The sequence below is a fragment of the Molossus molossus genome, unplaced genomic scaffold (assembly GCF_014108415.1).
Source record: "Molossus molossus isolate mMolMol1 unplaced genomic scaffold, mMolMol1.p scaffold_m16_p_21, whole genome shotgun sequence".
Classification (NCBI taxonomy): Eukaryota; Metazoa; Chordata; class Mammalia; order Chiroptera; family Molossidae; genus Molossus; species Molossus molossus.
This window is the reverse complement of record NW_023425357.1, coordinates 31,657,151-31,676,358: the sequence shown is the minus strand read 5'-3', so window position 1 is coordinate 31,676,358 and position 19,208 is coordinate 31,657,151. Positions and strand designations below refer to the sequence as shown.

Below are 19,208 nucleotides of genomic sequence, written 5' to 3'. Positions count from 1 at the left end.
TTCATTTTCTCCTTTGTTTCTGTTGCCTTAGTTGATGTATCAGTGAAAATTCTGCTGCGTATGATGTCTGAAATTTTGTTGCCTACATTTTCTTCTAGGATTTTAATGGATTCATGGGTCACATTTAAGTCTTTATCCATTTTGAGTTTATTCTTGTGTATGGTGTAAGTTGGTGGTCTAGTTTCTTTTTTTTTTGCATGTAGCTGTCCAATTTTCCCAACACCATTTATTAAAGAGGCTGTCTTTACTCCACTGTATGCTCTTGCCACCTTTGTCAAAAAGTAATTGAGCATATTGCCTTGGGTCCATTTCTGGATTCTCTGTTCTGTTCCACTGGTCTATACGCCTGTTCTTGTGCCAGTACCAGGCTGTTTTGATTACAGTGGCTTTGTAGTATAACCTGAAATCTGGTAATGTGATCCTTCCAACTTTGTTCTTCTTTTTCAAGATTGCTGTGGCTATTCGGGGTCTTTTTTGGTTGCATATGAACTTTCGAAGTATTTGTTCTAGTTCTGTGAAGTATGTCATTGGTATTTTGATGGAGATTGCATTAAATCTATAGATTGCTTTGGGTAGAATGGACATTTTAATGATGTTAATTCTTCCAATCCATGAACAAGGTATGTGCTTCCAGTTTTTATATCTTCCTCTGTTTCTTTTTTCAATGACCTGTAGTTTTCTGCGAATAGGTCCTTTATGTCTTCGGTTAAGTTTATTCCTAGGATATTGACTGCAATTTGCTGTTCATGTTTAGTTTTTATACCATTACCAATATTTTTGTTGGAGTCTATCGTTTATAAAAGATGTGTGGTGTGTCCTTGAATGAGAGGTGTGTTCAATTTATTATGATTATAAATTTGTTTATTTTTCTTGTAGCTCTGTTTTCTATAATTTGAGTCAATGTTGCAAAGTACATAAAAACTTGGAACTTCCTGGTAAATTAAACTTATACATATGATATGTTCTTCATTTATAGTAATCCTTTTTGTCTTCAAGTCTATTATATGTTATTCTATAATTTTCATTAGTTTAAGTTTGCATAATAAAGGGTGTGTCACCTCCAGAAAAAAAAAGTTTATTCCTGGGTAAATTAATTTTTTTGCCATGATGGTAAATGTGGTTGTTTTTTAGTTTCTCTTTCTGTGAGTTCATCATTAGTGTATAAGAATGCCATCGAAATCTTGACGTTAATTTTGTATCCTACTACTTTGCCAAATGCATTTATTAAGTCTAGTAGATTTTTGATGGAGTCTTTGGGATTTTCTACGTATAGTATCATGTCATCTGCGAATAATGACAGTTTTACTTCCCCCTTTCCAATTTGGATCCCTTTTATTTTTTCTTCCTGTCTGATTGTTGTGGCTAAGACTTCCAGTACTATGTTAAATAAGGGTGGTGAAAGTGAGCATCCTTATGTTGATCCTCTTCTTAACGGAAATGCTTTTAGTTTTTGCCCATTGAGTATGATGTTGGCTGTAGGTCTTTCATATATGGCCTTTATTATGTTGAGATATGATTCCTCTATTCCCAGAATGCTGAGCGTGTTTATCAGAAATGGGTGCTGGAGTCTGTCGAATGCTTTTTCAGCCTCTATTGATAAGATCATGTGCTTTTCATTCTTCATTTTGTTTATGTGGTGTATCACATCTATTGATTTGTGAATATTGTTCCAGCCCTGCATCCTGGGATGAATCCCACTCGGTCATGGTGAATAATTTTTTTGATGTATTACTGGATTTGATTTGCTATTATTTTGTTCAGGATTTTGGCATCTATGTTCATCAGGGATATTGGCCTGTAGTTTTCTTTCTTTGTAGTGTCTTTTTCTGGTGTTGGAATTAGAATCATGCTGGCCTCATAAAACGAGTTTGGAAGTCTTTCTTCTTGAATTTTTTGAAATAGTTTGAAGAGAATGGGTATTAGTTTTTCTTTGAAAGTTTGGTAAAATTACCCTGTGAAGCTATCCGTGCCTGGGCTTTTGTTTGTTGGTAGAGCCTTGATTACATCTTCAATTTCTTTTGTTGTTATTGGTCTGTTCTAGATTTTTTTTATCTCTTCCTGGTCCAGTTTTGGAAGACTATGTGTTTCCAGCAATTTGTCCATTTTGCTTAGATTATCGAATTTGTTGCCATATAATTGTTCATAATATTTCTTCACAATCCTTTGTATTTCTGTGGTGTCAGTTATTATTTCTCCTCTTTCATTTCTGATTTTATGTATGTGGGTTCTTATTCTTTGTTTCTTGGTGAGTCCAGCAAAGGGTCCATCAATCTTGTTTATCTTTTCAAAGAACCAGCTCTTTGTTTCATTGATACTTTGAATTGTTTTTATTGGTCTCCATGTCATTTATTTCTGCTCTGATCTTTACTATTTCCTTCCTTCTACTTGCTCTGGGGTTTTCTTTTTGTTTGCTTTCTAGTTATTTAAGTTGTGAGGTTAGATAGTCTATTAGAAATTGTTCTTGTTTGTTGAAGTAGGCCTGTAGTGCTATGAACTTCCCTCTCAGAACTGCTTTCACTGCATCCCATAGATTTTGTGTTGTTGTGTCTTCATTTTCATTGGTTTCCCGGAAGTTTTAAATTTCTTCCTTGATCTCCTCAGTAACCCATTCATTGTTTAATAACATGCTATTAGCCTCCATGTTTTCAAATGTCTTTGCATGTTCTTGATGCAATTGATTTCTAGTTTCATGCCATTTTGATCTGAGAAGATGCTTGATATGATTTCAATATTCTTGAACTTGTAAAGACTGAGTTTGTGTCCTAATATGTGGTCTATCTTTGAGAATGTCCCATGTGCACTTGAGAAGAATGTGAATTTTGTAGTTTTGGGGTGTAATTCTCTGTAGATATCTATTAAATTCATTTGGTCTAGTGCTTCATTTAGAGTCTCTGTTTCCTTGCTAATTTTTTGTCTAGAGGATCTATCCAGTGATGTCAGTGGGGTGTTGAAGTCCCCTGCTATGATTGTAGTGCTGTCGATTTCTCCTTTGAAGGCCTCCAGAAGATTTTAAATATATTTTCATGCTCTATATTGGGTACAAGGTTATATTTTTCTGTTGGATAGATCCTTTCAATATTATGTAGAGGCCTTCTTTGTTTCTAGTTATGGCCTTCATTTTGAAATCTACTTTATCAGATATGAATATTGCTACCCCAGCATTTTTTTGCCTTCTGTTTGCTTGAAAGTTTTTTTTCCCATCCCTTCACTTTCCACCTATGTGAGTCTTTTGTTGTGAGGTGGGTCTCTTGTAAACAACATATATGTGAGTCATGCTTTCTTATCCAGTCAGTGATTCTGTGTCTTTTTATTGGAGCATTCAAACCATTCACATTTAAGGTGATAACTGATATGTACTTATTTATTGCCATTTTTGTTTAGTGTGGCTCTATTTTTCTTTCTATTTCTTCTACTAATTTCAGCAGTCCCTTTTAGCATATCTTGCAGTGTTGGTTTGGTGTTAATATATTCCCTTAACCTTTTTTTTTCTTTTTTCTTTTTTCTGGGAAGCTCTTTATTTGATCTTCTATTTTGAATGGTAGCCTTCCTGGACAGAGTAGTCTTGGATTGAGATCCTTGTTTTTCATGACCTTGAATACTTCATGCCACTCCCTTCTGGCCTGTAGTGTTTCTGTTGAGAAGTCAGCTGAGGGCCTTATGGGATTTTCTTTGTAGGTAACCTGTTGCTTATCTCTTGCTGCCTTTAGGATTCTCTCTTTGTCTTGAATTTTTGGCATTTTAATTACTATGTGTCTTGGTGTGGGCCTGTTTGGGTTCTTCTTACTTGGGGCTCTTTGTACTTCTTGAACTTGAATGCCTTCTTCCTTCACCACGTTAGGAAAGTTTTCTGTCAGTATTTCTTCAAATATATTCTCTAACCCTTGGCCCATTTTCTTCCTCGTTGGAGACTCCCATGATGCGAATGTTACTACGTTTCTAGTTGTACCACATTTCTCGTAAGCTGTCTTCCTGTTTTTTTAATTGTTTTTTACCTTTTGGTTTTCTGATTGGTTGATTTTTTCTGCCCTGTCTTCTAATTCACTTATCCGGTCCTCAGCTTCCTCTACTCTGCTGGTTAGTCCTTCCAATGTGTTCTTAATTTCTGCTATGACATTCTTCATTTCCACTTGGTTGGTTTTCAGTGTTTCTATATCTTTACTCATGGTGCTGATGTCGTTACTCATGCTGTTTAGCTTCCTCAAGATCATGGCTCTGAACTCTAACTCTGATAATTTGCTTAGCTGCATTTCATTGATCTCATCTTCGATAGAGTTCTATTGTAGTTTCATTTGGGATTTGTTTCTTTGTTTCACCATTTTTGCTATATCAGTGGATTTTGGAGCCTGCTCAATTTTCCCTGTGGTTGTTGGTGTTCTGCTGTTTGTGGCTCCCTCTACTGGGTTTGGATGAGCCTCGGTGGGCCCATGTTAAACACCACTGTCAAGTCTTACTTTCCTGGGTAGATTTGCAAGCCCAGGAAATGTTCAGTTAACCTCTAGCTTTTTCCTGGTGGCTAGTAGTCTCAGTTACTCAGTAACTTGGAATGTAGCCCTGGTGTTATGCATAAGTGGATTTCCAAAGGGTGGGATAGATGCTGGTTGTTAATGATCCTCAATTTTCATTTCTTTGCCTCACCTGAATCTGCGAGGGGTGGTTGGGCTGCTGCTTTTCCCCACAGCTCTGGGAAGGAGCACACTGGCTACCATCCTTTGTGGCCGCAACTCAGCAAAAACTCTGAGTGCCCTCCAAATCTCAGGTGTCCCCACAGAGTTCCTGCCCATACTGCCCTTTCTCTGCCGTAGCCCCCAGGTGAGTGGCTGTGGCTATTTTAGTGCTGTCCCAGCTCTCTGTGCTGTTGAGCGGGTTTGGTCTTTATTTCCCAAGGGCACTGCTCACAGTTAATACTGCTGCTCCCAGCCTGCCACCTTCTCGCGCTTCCGCAGATCCTACTAGTGTCCCTGGTTATATGGTCCTGTCCTGCTGCTTTTCTGTTGCTTTTTTTTGATGATTTGTCTTGATTTTAGTTGTAATTTTTATTGGTCCTGGGAGATCATTTGTGTAGCTTCCATTCACTCCGTCTCCATTTTCACATCTCTAAGCCTATCTTGTGCACAGCTGAGTTGCACAGGCCTTTCTGGTGCCCCTGCACCCTGCAGGTCCTGCAGGTAACTGGATGGCACAGTCCCTTTGGGGACCCAACTCTATGCTTATGTTATGGGCTGCTGGGTCACACAGGCCTCTCTGGTGCTTCAGTACCCCGCAGGTCCCCAGGGCAAGTAGATTGCACAGTCTCTGTTGGGTCACACAGGCCTCTCTGGTGCCCCCACACCCTGTAGTTCCCATGGGCGGGCAGCTGGATCTCACCAGTCTCTCTGGGGCTCTGGCTTCCCACTGCTTTTGTGGGCTACTGGACCACACAGGCCTCTGTGGAGCCCCAGGTCCTGCTGCTGGCAGCTGGGGAGTACTGCTGCCCCGTGTGGCTCAACTCCTGCTCAGCTTTTGCTGTAGTTTTTGGGGATGGGTCTCAGCTGCTGGTCTGTGCTTCTGTTGCCTAGGGATGGATGTCTGCTTGGGGTATATCTCAACTCTGATCGGCCTGCTACTATGGAGGATGGTGCTGGGCTCCAGGCTGTCTGTGGCTTCCATGACCAGCACCTTGGGAGCTCCACTACTGTGCACCGGTCTGTGTTGACACAGAGTGTGTCCACTGGTCCGATGGTGCCAGGTGCGCTGGTGGGCTCAGGTTGCTGGGCCCTAGCCGCTCCCATTGCCTCCTCCCAGGGAAGACCCGGGATCTTCCAAAATGCTGGGACCTCCCCACGGTGCAGGGAGAAGCGCCCTGAAGGGCTGCTCACCTCAGTAGCCGGCTGCTCCGTCCACAGCACAGGGACCTTCTGCTCCGCGGCTCTGCACTGCTCAGGTTTGGTCGTCCACCTTCATGTCCACTCACACTCTCTCACACACTAGCTCACTTTCACATACTCACCCTCCCTCCTGTACTGCCCGCCGCCATCTTCCTCTCAACTCAACAAAGACGTTTTTAGAAGGAAAAAAAGCTGAAAAATTATAGAATTATTTGTTGGCATTGTTTTACCTTATCATATTGAATAAACCATCCTATTATATTTTTAGTTTCCATTGAAAAGTTAGCTGTAATTCTAACCATGTGTCCTTTGAAGTTTGTATCTTTCTCCCTTTGCCTACTTTTAGGATTTCTTCCTTTTTTTTTATTTTCTTTTTTTTCACTGCAGTGTATTTATGTATGAATTTTTTTAATTTATCTCACTTGTCATTCACTGCGCTTTTTGAATTGTAATCTGATGCTTTTATTTATTTATTTATTTTGGTACGTGACCCTAGCCGCTAGGGCCTAGTGGGAACTGAACCTGGGACTCTCCGGTCCTCAGGCCGACACTCCAGCCGCTGAGCCAAACAGGCCAGTGTGTGAACTGATGCTTTTAATCAATCCTAGACAACTCTTAACTATCATTTCTTGAAATATTGTCTTTGCTTCATTATCTCCTTCCTCCCCTCAGTTTCCAATTAAACACCTTTACACCATCGCACTTCATCTGCCTAGGCTTTTACCCATTTGTTGTGTTTTTATTATTATTATTATTATTAATTTTCACCTGAGGATCTGTTCTTAATGATTTCAGAGAGAGAATAAGGGAGAGGGGGGAGAGAGAGAGAGAGAGAAAAAGAGAAACATGGATGTGAGAGAAAAACAACTGGTTGCCTTCCATACGCACCCTGACTGGGGATTGAACCTAAAACCTAGGTATATGCCCTCACTGGGAACTGAGCCCGTGGCCTTCCAGTGTACAGGACAATACTCCAGTCAACTGAACCACACTGGCCAGGGATCATTGAGCATTTTTCCATATAATTTTATTTCTTCATATTGCCTTTTGTATTTGCTGAACCATCTTTTATGTCACCAATTTTTTCATAAAATTAATAAATTCTCTTAAGTATATTCTTAGAGTTTTTAAATTTTAGGTTATTTTATTTTATTTCTATAAAAGCCCAGAGTGTGGCTCTTTTTCAAATTCTCTAGATTTAAAAAAAAATGTCCTGTTTCTTACATATAATTAAGCTCATCCTTTGTTTCTTTACATTACTAAACATAGTTGGTTTATAGTCTATATATGATGATTCTACTATCTGATTCTTTTTGTAAATGTTTGTTTTTCTTGTATCTTCAGGTTCTACCTTATGGAGTTTTTTGTTGTTGTCTTTTTCTTTTTTTCATGCCTGGTGATGTTTGCTATGATGGGTTTTTTTTTAAATGTTGATAATTTTGAAACTTTGGGTGTAAGTACCTTTCTTCAAAAAGAAATGAGTTATTTCTTCCAGGTTTCAGAGGTTGAAGCCAGTCCATGACCACCAAACTCAATACTTGAAGTTCTCTGCAAAACATAAACAATCCCAGTATAATATTTAACTCTGAACCAGGGCTAGTCTACTTCTAGTTCACCCTCATCTTGAGTGTATAGTTCTTTGAAGACTGAGGATCAGCTTATTGTGGGAAGAGTCTTTTTTTCTTTTTCATCTTAAGTTCTCCCTTCTGCAGGCTTAGGGCTTTGATTTCTCCCTCTCCTGCCCTCACAAGAATGATAGCTCAAACTCGCCACGAGTAGCACATCCTCAGGTCAGAACTTTCTTCCACATTCATTTATCTCTTTGGGTCTTATTTTTCCTTTAATTTTGGCCTGGTAGCTTCTTACCATCGTGATGGCTCTGAAGTGACTTTAAGATGATATTTGTTCAGATTTTGTTCAGATTTTTAAGTTATTTTTATCAGGAAAGTCAGTTACTTTAACCTAGTTTATTATTGCTAGAAAAAGAAAATCACCAATGTCTCATTTTAAATAGTGCATTGAATCAGACCAATTTATGGTTGCTTTAGTTTCATTAAGAAAAGAACCACCTTTGCCCTGACCGGTTTGGCTCAGCAGTAGAATGTTGGCCCGCAGACCAATGGTCATGGGTTCAATTCCAGTCAAGGGCATGTACCTCGGCTGCAGTTTTTCCCTGGCTCTGGTTGGGGTCGTGCAGGAGGCAACCAGTCAATGTGTCCCTCTCACGTTGATGTTTATCTCTCTCTTCCTGCTCTAACTGAAGATAAATAGAAAAATATCCTCAGGTGAGGATTAAAAAAAAAGAAAATAATCACTTTTGAAGGAAAGGTAGAAGTTGAGGTGAAAATGTAATTTTAAAAAATCTAAACTTATTTTCAACAGCCAAAAAGAAAATAATTGCAATTAGATGACATGAAGACTAAGAACATTTATTCAGGAAGAAGTCATAAAGAAATTTAAAAATCTAACAGAGAACAAAGTTGCAACATATATGACAAAGAGCTAACTTTTTATTATTAAAAAGATTCCACAAATCAGTAAGCAAAAGATGAATTCCTCAAAAGGAAATAATAGGTGTCTCACAGAAAAGAGATATATATATATATAACCAATTAATACATAAAAAGATGTTTAACTTCATAATTAAAAATATGCAAGTTATAATAACAATGAGTTTTTATCATATTGTCTTTTTAAATATTCATTTATTGGCTTGAGAGAGAGAGATTTGTTGTTCCACTTATTTACTCATTCATTGGTTGATTATTGTATGTGCCCTGACCAGGGATCCAATCCATAACCTTGGCATATTGGGATCGTGCTGTAATAAACTGAACTATCCAGCCAGGGCCAGTTTTTATCATATTGCTAAATTTAACTCCGAAAAGTGTAAAAGTTGACAAGAATGCATACCTTTATTTGACAAGGAAGTACATGAAAATATTAACAGCTCTTACCTCTAAAAAGCAGGCCCATGATTGAAGGGAAGAAACACATTTTATGTTCATGATATATACGTTTATAGTACTTGAAAATTTTACTTAATATATACACTTTTATTTTTTTTTTTTTGCTTTTTATTTTATTTTTTTTTTTATGAATTTTTATTTATTTTTTTGTTACAGATATTTTACCTTTTTACCCCATTGGCACCCCCCACCCCACCCCCTCCACCCTGTCCCCGGCTTAGTTGTCCATGTCCATTGGTCATGCATACATGCATATAAGTTCTGTGGTTTATCTCTTCCCACCCCCCCCCCCCCCATCCCCTCTTCTGAGGGATGTCAGTCTGTGCCCTACTTCCATGTGTCTGGGTCTACTGTATTCCTCAGACTGTTATGTTCATTATATTCCGTATATAAGTGAGATCATGTGGTATTTGTCTTTTTCTGCTTGGCTTCTTTCACTTAGGATAATACTTTCCAGGTCCCTCCATGTCGTCTCAAAGGATAAGAGATCTTTCTTTCTTACCGCTGCATAGTACTCCATTGTGTATATGTACCACAGTTTTTTGATCCATTCGTCTACTGGTGGACACTTGGGCTGTTTCCAGATCTTAGCTATTGTAAATAGTGCTGCTATGAACATGGGGGTACATATATTCTTCCTGATTGGTGTTTCAGGCTTCTTAGGGTATATTCCCAGCAGTGGGATCACTGGGTCAAATGGAAGTTCAATTTTTAATTTTTTGAGGTAGCACCATATTGTTTTCCATAGCGGCTGCACCAGTCTGCATTCCCACCAGCAGTGTATTAGAGTTCCCTTTTCTCCACACCCTCGCCAACACTTGTTGTTTGATGATTTGTTGATGGCGGCCATTCTGACAGGTGTGAGGTGATACCTCATTGTTGTTTTAATTTGCATCTCTCGGATGATTAGTGATGTTGAGCATTTCTTCATATGTCTCTTGGCCATTTGTATGTCCTGTTTGGAGAGGTGTCTATTCAGCTCCTCTGCCCATTTTTTAATTGGGTTCTTTGTCTTCCTTTTGTGGAGTTGTGTGAGCTCTCTGTATATATTGGAAATTAACCCCTTATCTGATACATCATTGGCAATGATGTTCTCCCATACAGTGGGTTGCCTTTCCATTTTGATGATCGTTTCTTTTGCTGTGCAGAAGCTTTTTAGTTTGATGTAGTCCCATGTGTTCATTTTCTCCTTTATTTCTGTTGCCTTAGGTGATGTATCAGTGAAAATTCTGCTCCGTATGATGTCCGAAATTTTGTTGCCTACATTTTCTTCTAGAATTTTTATGGATTCACGGGTCACATTTAAGTCTTTTATTCATTTTGAGTTTATTTTTGTGTATGGTGTAAGTTGATGGTCGAGTTTCATTTTTTTGCATGTAGCTGTCCAATTTTCCCAACACCATTTATTAAAGAGGCTGTCTTTACTCCACTGTATGCTCTTGCCACCTTTGTCAAATATTAATTGAGCGTATTGCCTTGGGTCCATTTCTGGGTTTTCAGTTCTGTTCCACTGGTCTATATGCCTGTTCTTGTGCCAGTACCAGGCTGTTTTGGTTACAGTCGCTTTGTAGTATAACCTGATATCTGGTAATGTGATCCCTCCAACTTTGTTCTTCTTTTTCAAGATTGCTGTGGCTATTCGGGGTCTTTTTTGGTTCCATATGAACTTTTGAAGTATTTGTTCTAGTTCTATGAAATATGTCGTTGGTATTTTGATGGGGATTGCATTGAATCTATAGATTGCTTTGGGTAGTATGGACATTTTAATTATGTTAATTCTTCCAATCCATGAACAGGGTATGTTCTTCCACTTTTTTATATCTTCCTCTATTTCTTTTTTCAATGACCTGTAGTTTTCTGCAAATAGGTCCTTTACTTCTTTGGTTAAGTTTATTCCTAGGTATCGTAATTTTTTTGGAGCGATGGTAAATGGGATTGTTTTTTCAGTTTCTCTTTCTGTGAGTTCATCATTGATGTACAAGAATGCCGTCGATTTCTTGACGTTAATTTTGTATCCTGCTACCTTGCCAAATTCATTTATTAAGTCTAATAGATTTTTGATGGAGTCTTTAGGGTTTTCTATGTACAATTAATATATACACTTTTAAACAAAAAATTTAAATTTTAGAACCAGATGCCTAGATGTTTATTTTTCCTTTAAAGTTTGGGGAAAGTTCTGCTATGTTCAGAATGATAGGGTGTAAGGAACATTTAAAATGTATATTGTTGTCAATTTACTAACTAGCTACTTGGTTCATACAGTTGTGAATGGAGCAAAAATGTTTGCTAAAAAATAAAGTGCAAATGATTATGCTTTCTGGATGTTAATTAAAGCTTTAGCAGCACAGATCAACAGACCATTCATGGTTTCTAAGTATTTTCTTTGTCTATGCTCTTCCCATGGCATTGCAGATGTGAGAGTGTAATTTGTAGGTTTGTGTCTTCTTGGAAGTGGGGCCATCATTTTCGCACCTAGAGTTAAGGAAATTGATGCATCTTAAATGAAGTCTGGGATAATTTACTATATTGAATAAAGGTGATCTTAGAATTAAAAAAATTTTAAATTATAAACATAGCTTTTGTCTTTCTATTTTTGTAGCGTGTGTGTGTTTCATTTTTGTTTTGTTTTAATTGCTGTTGTTAAGGGACATGGCTTCTTTTAAATAGTCTGCTTTCTATTAGTGAAATTATTGAATCTTCCTTCCTGATCCCCTTTGATTGGACTTAGATCCTCTCGTGCTGAGAAGCTCTTCCCAGATATACTTGGTGCAGTTACTTTAAGAATAAAAAATTCAGCTCATGCTTGAGATAGAGATGAGGCAAATGGTTATAACTCTAGAATTCAGCTGCCCTCACGGTCAGGCTGTAGGATTTAAAACTATTACAAAGAAGAAAAAATGTTGTAGCATCCATCACGACAACTCATATTTTATGTATTTTTTAAAGTGACCAAGCAAGATAGTTTGAGTCTTTATAATTGCACCAAACATAATTGGAGTTTTCTAATCATATCTGTCCTCTGGATTGATGGGGGGAGGGGGGGAGGAAATGTATAATGCTTGTGCAATATTCCCTAACTTCACCTTGGGGAAAAAATAGCTTAATAGTATCATTCTAGAATAAATCTCAAAGTGTGTTTACTTTGTTAATTTCTAGGTGAAAAAATGTTTGTGTCTCTGTATGGAGCTGCCATAGACATGAATATAAGGCTGGACAAGAATTCTTTGATCATGGAGAAAACCTACATATCTCTGGCCAATCAGCGAACTGTGACTATTTACAACCGCAGTAACATCATTGCCCATTTCCAGTGGAAGATATTTGCTACTCAGGAAGAGGAAGATAAAGAAAAGTATAGGTTTGTAAGAAAGGTCACCTAGATGCTGTAATTTGGGGGAACATAAAACTCAGTTATTATGAAAAATCAGTGACTTTTGTGGTAACTTTTTAACCAACTCAACAATGTTAAATTTTTATAACTTGGTTCCAGTGTACAGTACTCATTTTTCCATTGAGAGAACTCAAGTTGAGCTATGAGGAACAGCGTTGTCCATGCTCAGTTCATCTTAACCTGGTTGTAAGTTATCAGTAGCCAAACTACTGGATTTTAAAGACCAAATATGTAATTCTTTACTATTTCCTCAAAACCAATCTACACATCTGTATTTCATTTCATAGCCCTAATCAAATTGATCAAATTTCATAGGGTTTCTAAAAATAATCTCTTTTGGGTTGAGATCAATGTGGAATTTTTTTTTTCAGTGAAAGGATATTTCCAGAAAATAGGAAGAATGAAGAAAAAGAAGGGTTTAGATATAACAGTTTTTATATTTCCAGTTTTAGTAGCATTGCTGAATCCCAGCTAACTATATAATTTAATAATGATTTCTTGTAGGTATCTTTAATCTTCTGCTGTTTAAAGTGATACTTCAGACAGTAGAAAAAGTTAATAAAATGGAAAACCTAACTATTTTAATCTCTTCACTGTTACATTTGGAATATTTCTTTTTATTGAGTCTCTGCTTGCCACTTTTAAACTCCTCCATCCTCCCTGAATTAGCACCGTTGCTCAAAGCTTTCATTGGGATTTATTCAGCCTTTTTTATTTGCCTCTCCAGTTTCATTAAAGATTAGCCCTGGGAAGCTTCAAAGCTTTGTTTAAAACCAAGTTAGTATGTGATGAAAATAAAAGTATTAAGTCCGCGGAAACCAGGCAGAAACCCCCACTGTGCTGCCCCTTATTGAATCAGAAGGAGCTGTGACAATAACAGGACACAGTGGAACCAGAGCTTTATCATTCAGGCAGTGAGCTTTAATCACTGGGTGGCTGCTGTGTCATCTTTAAAAAGTGAGAAAAGAAAAGCCTTCCTGCCTAAACACTCGTTTGCCCTACCTCATGGTATAGAAATGCCAGTAGTTGAAAACTGCAAGAAGAAACTGCTCATCCGCTGCTTCACTTGTCCTGATTCCCCAGCTGACATATGTACCAACCATCAGAATGGGCCAAGCAGGTTTCAGGATAAGATGCGAGAGCAGGTACAAACAAAGGAACAGTAGTGAATGTAGTGTGTAAACATCCCGCTGCTCCTGGAGGCATGGTCTCTTGGAGAGAATGAATATACATGATCAGAGGAGCCAGCATTACATTCCACTATGCCTGTGTGTTTGACTGTATGTATAGGACATAACTGATGACAGTAGAAAACATATTTAAAGATGTTAATTTCAACAGTGAAACTCAAGAAGAATTCAAACCAGACTTCCGGTCAAGATGGCGGCATAGGTAAACCCGGTATTGCGTCCTCCCACAACCACATCAAAGTTACAACTAAACTACAGAACAACCATCATTCAGAACCACCTGAAATCAAGCTGAATGGAAGTCCTACAACTACGGAATTAAAGAAGCAGTGCATCGAGACTGGTAGGAGGGGCAGAGGCAGACAGGCTGGTCCCACACCCACGTGTGGCAGATAAAAGTCAGGAGGACACCTCGGCTGGGAAGGTCCTCCCTGAGGACTGAGGGGTCCCCGCCCCACACCAGGCACCCAGCTCAGGGTTCCAGTGCCAGGAAGAGAAGTCCCCATACCTTCTGGCTGGAAAAACCAGTAGGAACTGAGGCTCAGGGAGGCTGAGGCAGCTGGAGTCCCCTCCCCCTGCACCTCCTCTTAAAGGGCCCCACATGGACTTATTGGACTCACTCCCTCTCAGCTTGGAGGGGCGGCAGCTCGAAGGACGCCAGAGACATACAGGGAAGAGCTGTTCGGCACTTGAGCGAGGGCTGGAGAGGGGGCTTTCTCCGGGACAAACGTGCTGTAAGAGGCCTTTGTTCCTTTGGTGAGCCCTTCCCTGGTGCGGCAGACAGCCACCATATCTGGGACTCCAGCAACCTGGCTCAAACTAGTTGCCCCACCCCACTCAACTTTCAGGTCCACCCAAGCTGTTGCCAGTTGGTTAACTATAGGATTGACCTGTCTCAGATCCTGTTTCAGATTTTCCTAAAATCTCTCAAACAAGCAGCATCTGGTCTCAGCTAGCCCCATACCTCTCGTAAGTAATACACAGAAAAATATACAGGGAGGCAGCCAAAATGAGGAGACAAAGAAACAGGTCCCAAATGAAAGAACAGAACAAAACCCCAGGAAAAGAACTAAGCGAAATGGAGATAAACAACCTAACAGATGCTGAGTTCAAAACACTGCTTATAAGGATGCTCAATGGACTTAGTGAGAACCTCAGTGAACTTAGTGAGGGCCTCAAGAGCATAAAATCGGACCAGTCAGAAATGAAGGAGGGACTAATTGAAATAAAGAATAATTTGCACAGATTCAATAGTAGAGTAGGTAAAGCCAAGAAGCAAACCATCGATTTGGAATATAAGGAAGCAAAAAATACCCACTTAGAACAGCAAAAATAAAAAAAGAATCCAAAAAAAATGAGGATAGTGTAAGGAGCCCCTGGGACAACTTCAAGCGTGCCAACATTTGCATCTTGGGGGTGCCAGAAGGAGAAGAGAAAGAACAAGAAATCAAAAACCTATTTGAAACAATTATGGCAGACAACTTCCCTAACTTGTGAAGGAAACAGACATACAAGTCCAGGAAGCACAGAGTCCCAAACAAGATGAACTCCAAGAGGCCCACACCAAGATACATCATCATCAAAATGCAAAAGGTTCAAGACAAAGAGAGAGTCTTAAAAGCAGCAAGAGAAAAGCAGTTAGTTACCTACAAGGAAGTTCCCATAAGACTCTCAGCTGATTTCTCAAAAGAAACTTTGCAGGCCAGAAGGGAGTGGCAAGAAATATTCAGAGTGATGAAACGCAAGAACCTACAACCAAGATTACTCTATCCTGCAAAACTGTCATTTAGAATCGATGACCATATAAAGAGTTTCCCAGACAAGGAAAAGCTAAAGGAGTTCATCACCACCAAACCATTATTATTTGAAATGTTGAAGGGTCTTCTTGAAGAAAAAGATAAAAAATATGAACAAACTGGCAATGAATATATATCTATCAACAATTGAATCTACAAACAAAATGAACAAGCAGAACAGAAACATTTTCATAGATACAGAGAACATTTTGTTGGTTGCCAGATGGCAGGAGGTTTGGGGGAATGGGTGAAAAAGGTGAAGGGATTAAGAATTACAAATGGTTGCTAGACTGACAAACCCCAAAGGGAAGGTTGGTTGGGGGGTGGGTAAAAATAAACCAAAGAACTTATATGCATATATGCATAACCAGAGGACACAGACAACAGTGTGGGGAAAGGCAGGAGGGGGATGGTAGTGGGCCGGAGGGGGTCAATGGGGGAAAATGAGGAACATCTGTAATACATTTAACGATAAAAATAAAAAATAAATTAAAAGAAAAAAGAATTTAAACCAATTGCTATCAGAGATGGTAAGATATAGAGTGTGTAATTTCAACCACATGTGGATGGATATTTCTTTTCTCTTTTTACCCCCATTCCACCTTCCCTGACACTCACACCCTTACCCCTTTAATATTATCCTTGAGTCTTATTCCTTTTCTCTTTTATGATCTTCTTTTCACCATCTCTCCTGCTATTTCTATTAGTTTCTCTAGCAGTTTTTTTGTAGCAAGGGAATAATATGGGATAACCTTTTCATAACCATGATTAGAAGCCTATTATTATTATTATCTAGGATCATGCCTTTCTCTTAAACAATGAACTTAAAAAGTGGCTTCAGATGGCTAAATAAGAATACCTCCATTTTCACTTTGAGTAACATATAGCAACATAACTCATGTTTCTCCAAACTGGGTTGGTTGAGCTAAGTGAAGAATATTGAATGTGTTCCCCTTCACTTCTCCCTCCCCCTCTCTTAGGGCCAGATGCCTGAGGCAAGAAGGGAAATTGATTTAGAGTGGGAAGAGGCCATTTATTCCTAATATCTTATTTGACCAGGTTGTCTCCTCTCTGCCATCCCTCTCTTATTTCTTAATACATCCCCAAGCATGTCACAACTTATATTATTAGTCATGGATTCTTGTCCTGGACACATCTAGCCTTGAGATACCCGTCCTCTTGAAAAGCAAGGCATTTGCAGAGAGGTTTGTCCTTTACTGAACATGTAGTTCCTGTCTCTAGATAGCTGCCCCTCTGTAGGTGGCAGTGCTCTTGCTGTGGGATTGGGCCCCCTTCTTCTCTGAGTCACAAATTATTAGGTTGTATCTCAAGCCACACATCAGTGGCAGATAAAGCAGAATGTTCTCTGTTAGCTTGCTTGTGGGCAGAGGTTTGCTCATCCCTGAGAAATAGCAGTCATATCTTTAGCTAATGATATAAATCTTCTCTTGAGCTCCCCAGAGAGGCCAGTAGAGGTATCCCTAGAATAATCCTCATTGTGTTTGACTGTTTTGCTCCTTATGGTAAGCAGCCTATCCCGTTTCTTTCTTCAGCAGCCCCTGTAGTTAAAAATGTAGAGAGGAAGGTAGACTTTGGTCCTGAACTGGGAACAGAGAGGATCTGTTCAAAATGATCTTATGTGTACTTGAGGGACTAAAGTTTCCCTTTGCAGCACCCCAAAAACCTATGATTTAAAACGTCGGTGTAGCCCTGGCCAGTCTGGCTCAGTGGTTAGAGTGTCGGCCTGCGGTCCAGAGAGACTCAGTTTCGGTTCCCGCTAAGGGCACGTACCTCAGTTGCGGTTTGTCCCCGGCCCTGGTTGGTCGTGCGGGTGGCAGCCACTCGACGTGTCCCTTTCACATCGATGTTTTCTCTCTCTCTCTCTCTTCCTCTCTCTCCCTCCCACTCTATCTGAACAAAAAATGGAAAAATGTCCTCCGGTGAGGATTAAAAAACAAACAAACAAACAAACAAAAAAAAAACCTTCGGTGTAGATTTTTTAGGGGAGACTCAGGAGTCTCTCCACTGCTTTCCAGCTATAATATGGCTTAAAGTTTTTCCTAAGAAGTCCAACTTACAGGAGGTGAAAGTAGCTCAGTGGCCACATTGAGAATGCTAGTTGCTTTAACCGATACCCTCAAGGCCCTATTCAGCCATCATGGTTTTATTTTTATTGTCAAAAGTATTACAGATGTCCTCCCTTTTCTCCCCCATTAATCCCCTCCTCCCCACTCCAACCTCCCTCTTGCTTTCCCCAGACTATTGTCTGTATCCACTGGTTATGCATATATGCATATAAGTTCTTTGGTTTATCTGTTCCCAGTCCCCCATCCCTCTTCCCTCTGAGGTTTGTCAGTCTGTTTCCTACTTACATGGATCTGGATTTATTTTGATTGACAGCTTATTTTGTTCATGATATTCCATAAATAATTGAGATCATGTGGTTCTTGTCTTTCTCACACTGGTTGATTTCACTCATACAAATGGCCAAGAGACATATGAAAAAAATGTTCAACATTACTAATCATCAGAGAGATGCAAATAAAAATGACTATAAGGTATCACCTCACACCTACCAGAGTGGCTACCATTGACAAATCTTCAAACAACAAGTGCTGGCGAGGATGCGGAGAAAAGGGGACTCCAGTGACAATGCAGACTGGTGCAGCCACTATGGAAAACAATATGGGGTTTCCTCAAAAATTAAAAATGGAACTGCCATTTGACCCAGTGATCCCACTTCTAGGAATATATCCTAAGAAGCCTGAAACACAAATCAGAAATAATATATGCACCACTATGTTCATAGCAACACTATTTACAATAGCTAAGATCTGGAAACAGCCTAAATGTCCATCAGTAGATGAGTAGATTAAAAAGCTGTGGTAACCTGCGGCCGCCTTGGCTGGGTCCTGTGACCTCGGCTGGATGCTACGCCCTCGGCTGGATCCTGTGACTTTGGCTGGGTGCTATGCCCTCAGCTGGGCGCTACCGCAGCCTCAGCTGCCCTTAGCTGGGAGCAGCGCCTCGGGTTAAAGTCCCAGGCGGCTCCACAGCGCAGAGCCCGGACAGAGGCTAAATTGGCAGCACCCACTCACCTTGGGCTTCGGCAGAGGGAGGGAAGACTGGACTGGAACTGTGTGGGTTTTGAAGGGTGCTCAGAGCTTTTGCTGAGTGCAGCCATGCAGGAATGTAGTCATCGACTCCTTCCCAGGGCCCTGGGGAGAGGCGGTGGCCCCTCCCTCGGAGATTCAACCCCACCCTGTGGCCAATGAAATGCTAATTGAGGCCCATTACCAACCAGCATCTGCCCCACCCTCGGGAAATCCTCTTACACTGACCACCTGAGGGAGTTTTTCAGTCAACTCAGAAACCAAGGTTCTTCAGGTGACCTCTACTAATAGCCTCCAGGCAAAAAAAAAAAAAAAAGCTAGAGGATAACTACCATCCCCTGGGCTAGCAACTCTAACCAGGAAAGTTAAGACTTGACAGTGGTGTTTAACGTGGGTCCTCCCTGCCTCATTCAAACCCATGAGAGGGAGCCACAAACAGCAGAACACCAACACCCACAGGGAAAATTTGGCAGACTCCAAAGCCCACTGTGATAGCCAAAATGGTGAAAAACAGAAACAAAAGCCAAATGAAAGAACAAGAGACCTCTACTGAAGATGAGATAAATGAGGTGCAGTTAAGCAAGTTAACAGAACTAGAATTCAGAGCCATGATCTTGAGGAAGCTCAACAGCATGTGTAAGGACATGAGCACCATGAGTAAAGAAATAGAAATGTTGAAAATCAACCAGTAGGAAATTAAAAACCACCAAGAAGAAATGAAGAATGACATATCAGAAATAAAAAAAAAAAACAAAAAACATTGCAAACTCTAAATAGCAGAGTAGAGGAAGCTGAGGACCGGATCACTGAATTAGAAGTTAGGGTAGAAAAAATCAACCAATCAGAAAACCAAAAGGAAAAAACCATTTAAAAACAGGAAAACAG

The 19,208-nt window shown here is 39.8% G+C and overlaps 1 protein-coding gene across 1 annotated transcript in view; it reads left to right on the top strand.

Moving 5' to 3' along the window:
- The window catches only part of HYDIN (HYDIN axonemal central pair apparatus protein), a 404,418-nt gene that overhangs the window by 81,273 nt on the left and 303,937 nt on the right, over positions 1 to 19,208 (top strand). Inside the window, exon 8 of the mRNA XM_036274275.1 lies at positions 11,990 to 12,191. Within this exon, the coding sequence (XP_036130168.1) occupies positions 11,990 to 12,191 (202 nt within the window). The remainder of the gene's footprint in view (positions 1 to 11,989; positions 12,192 to 19,208) is intronic.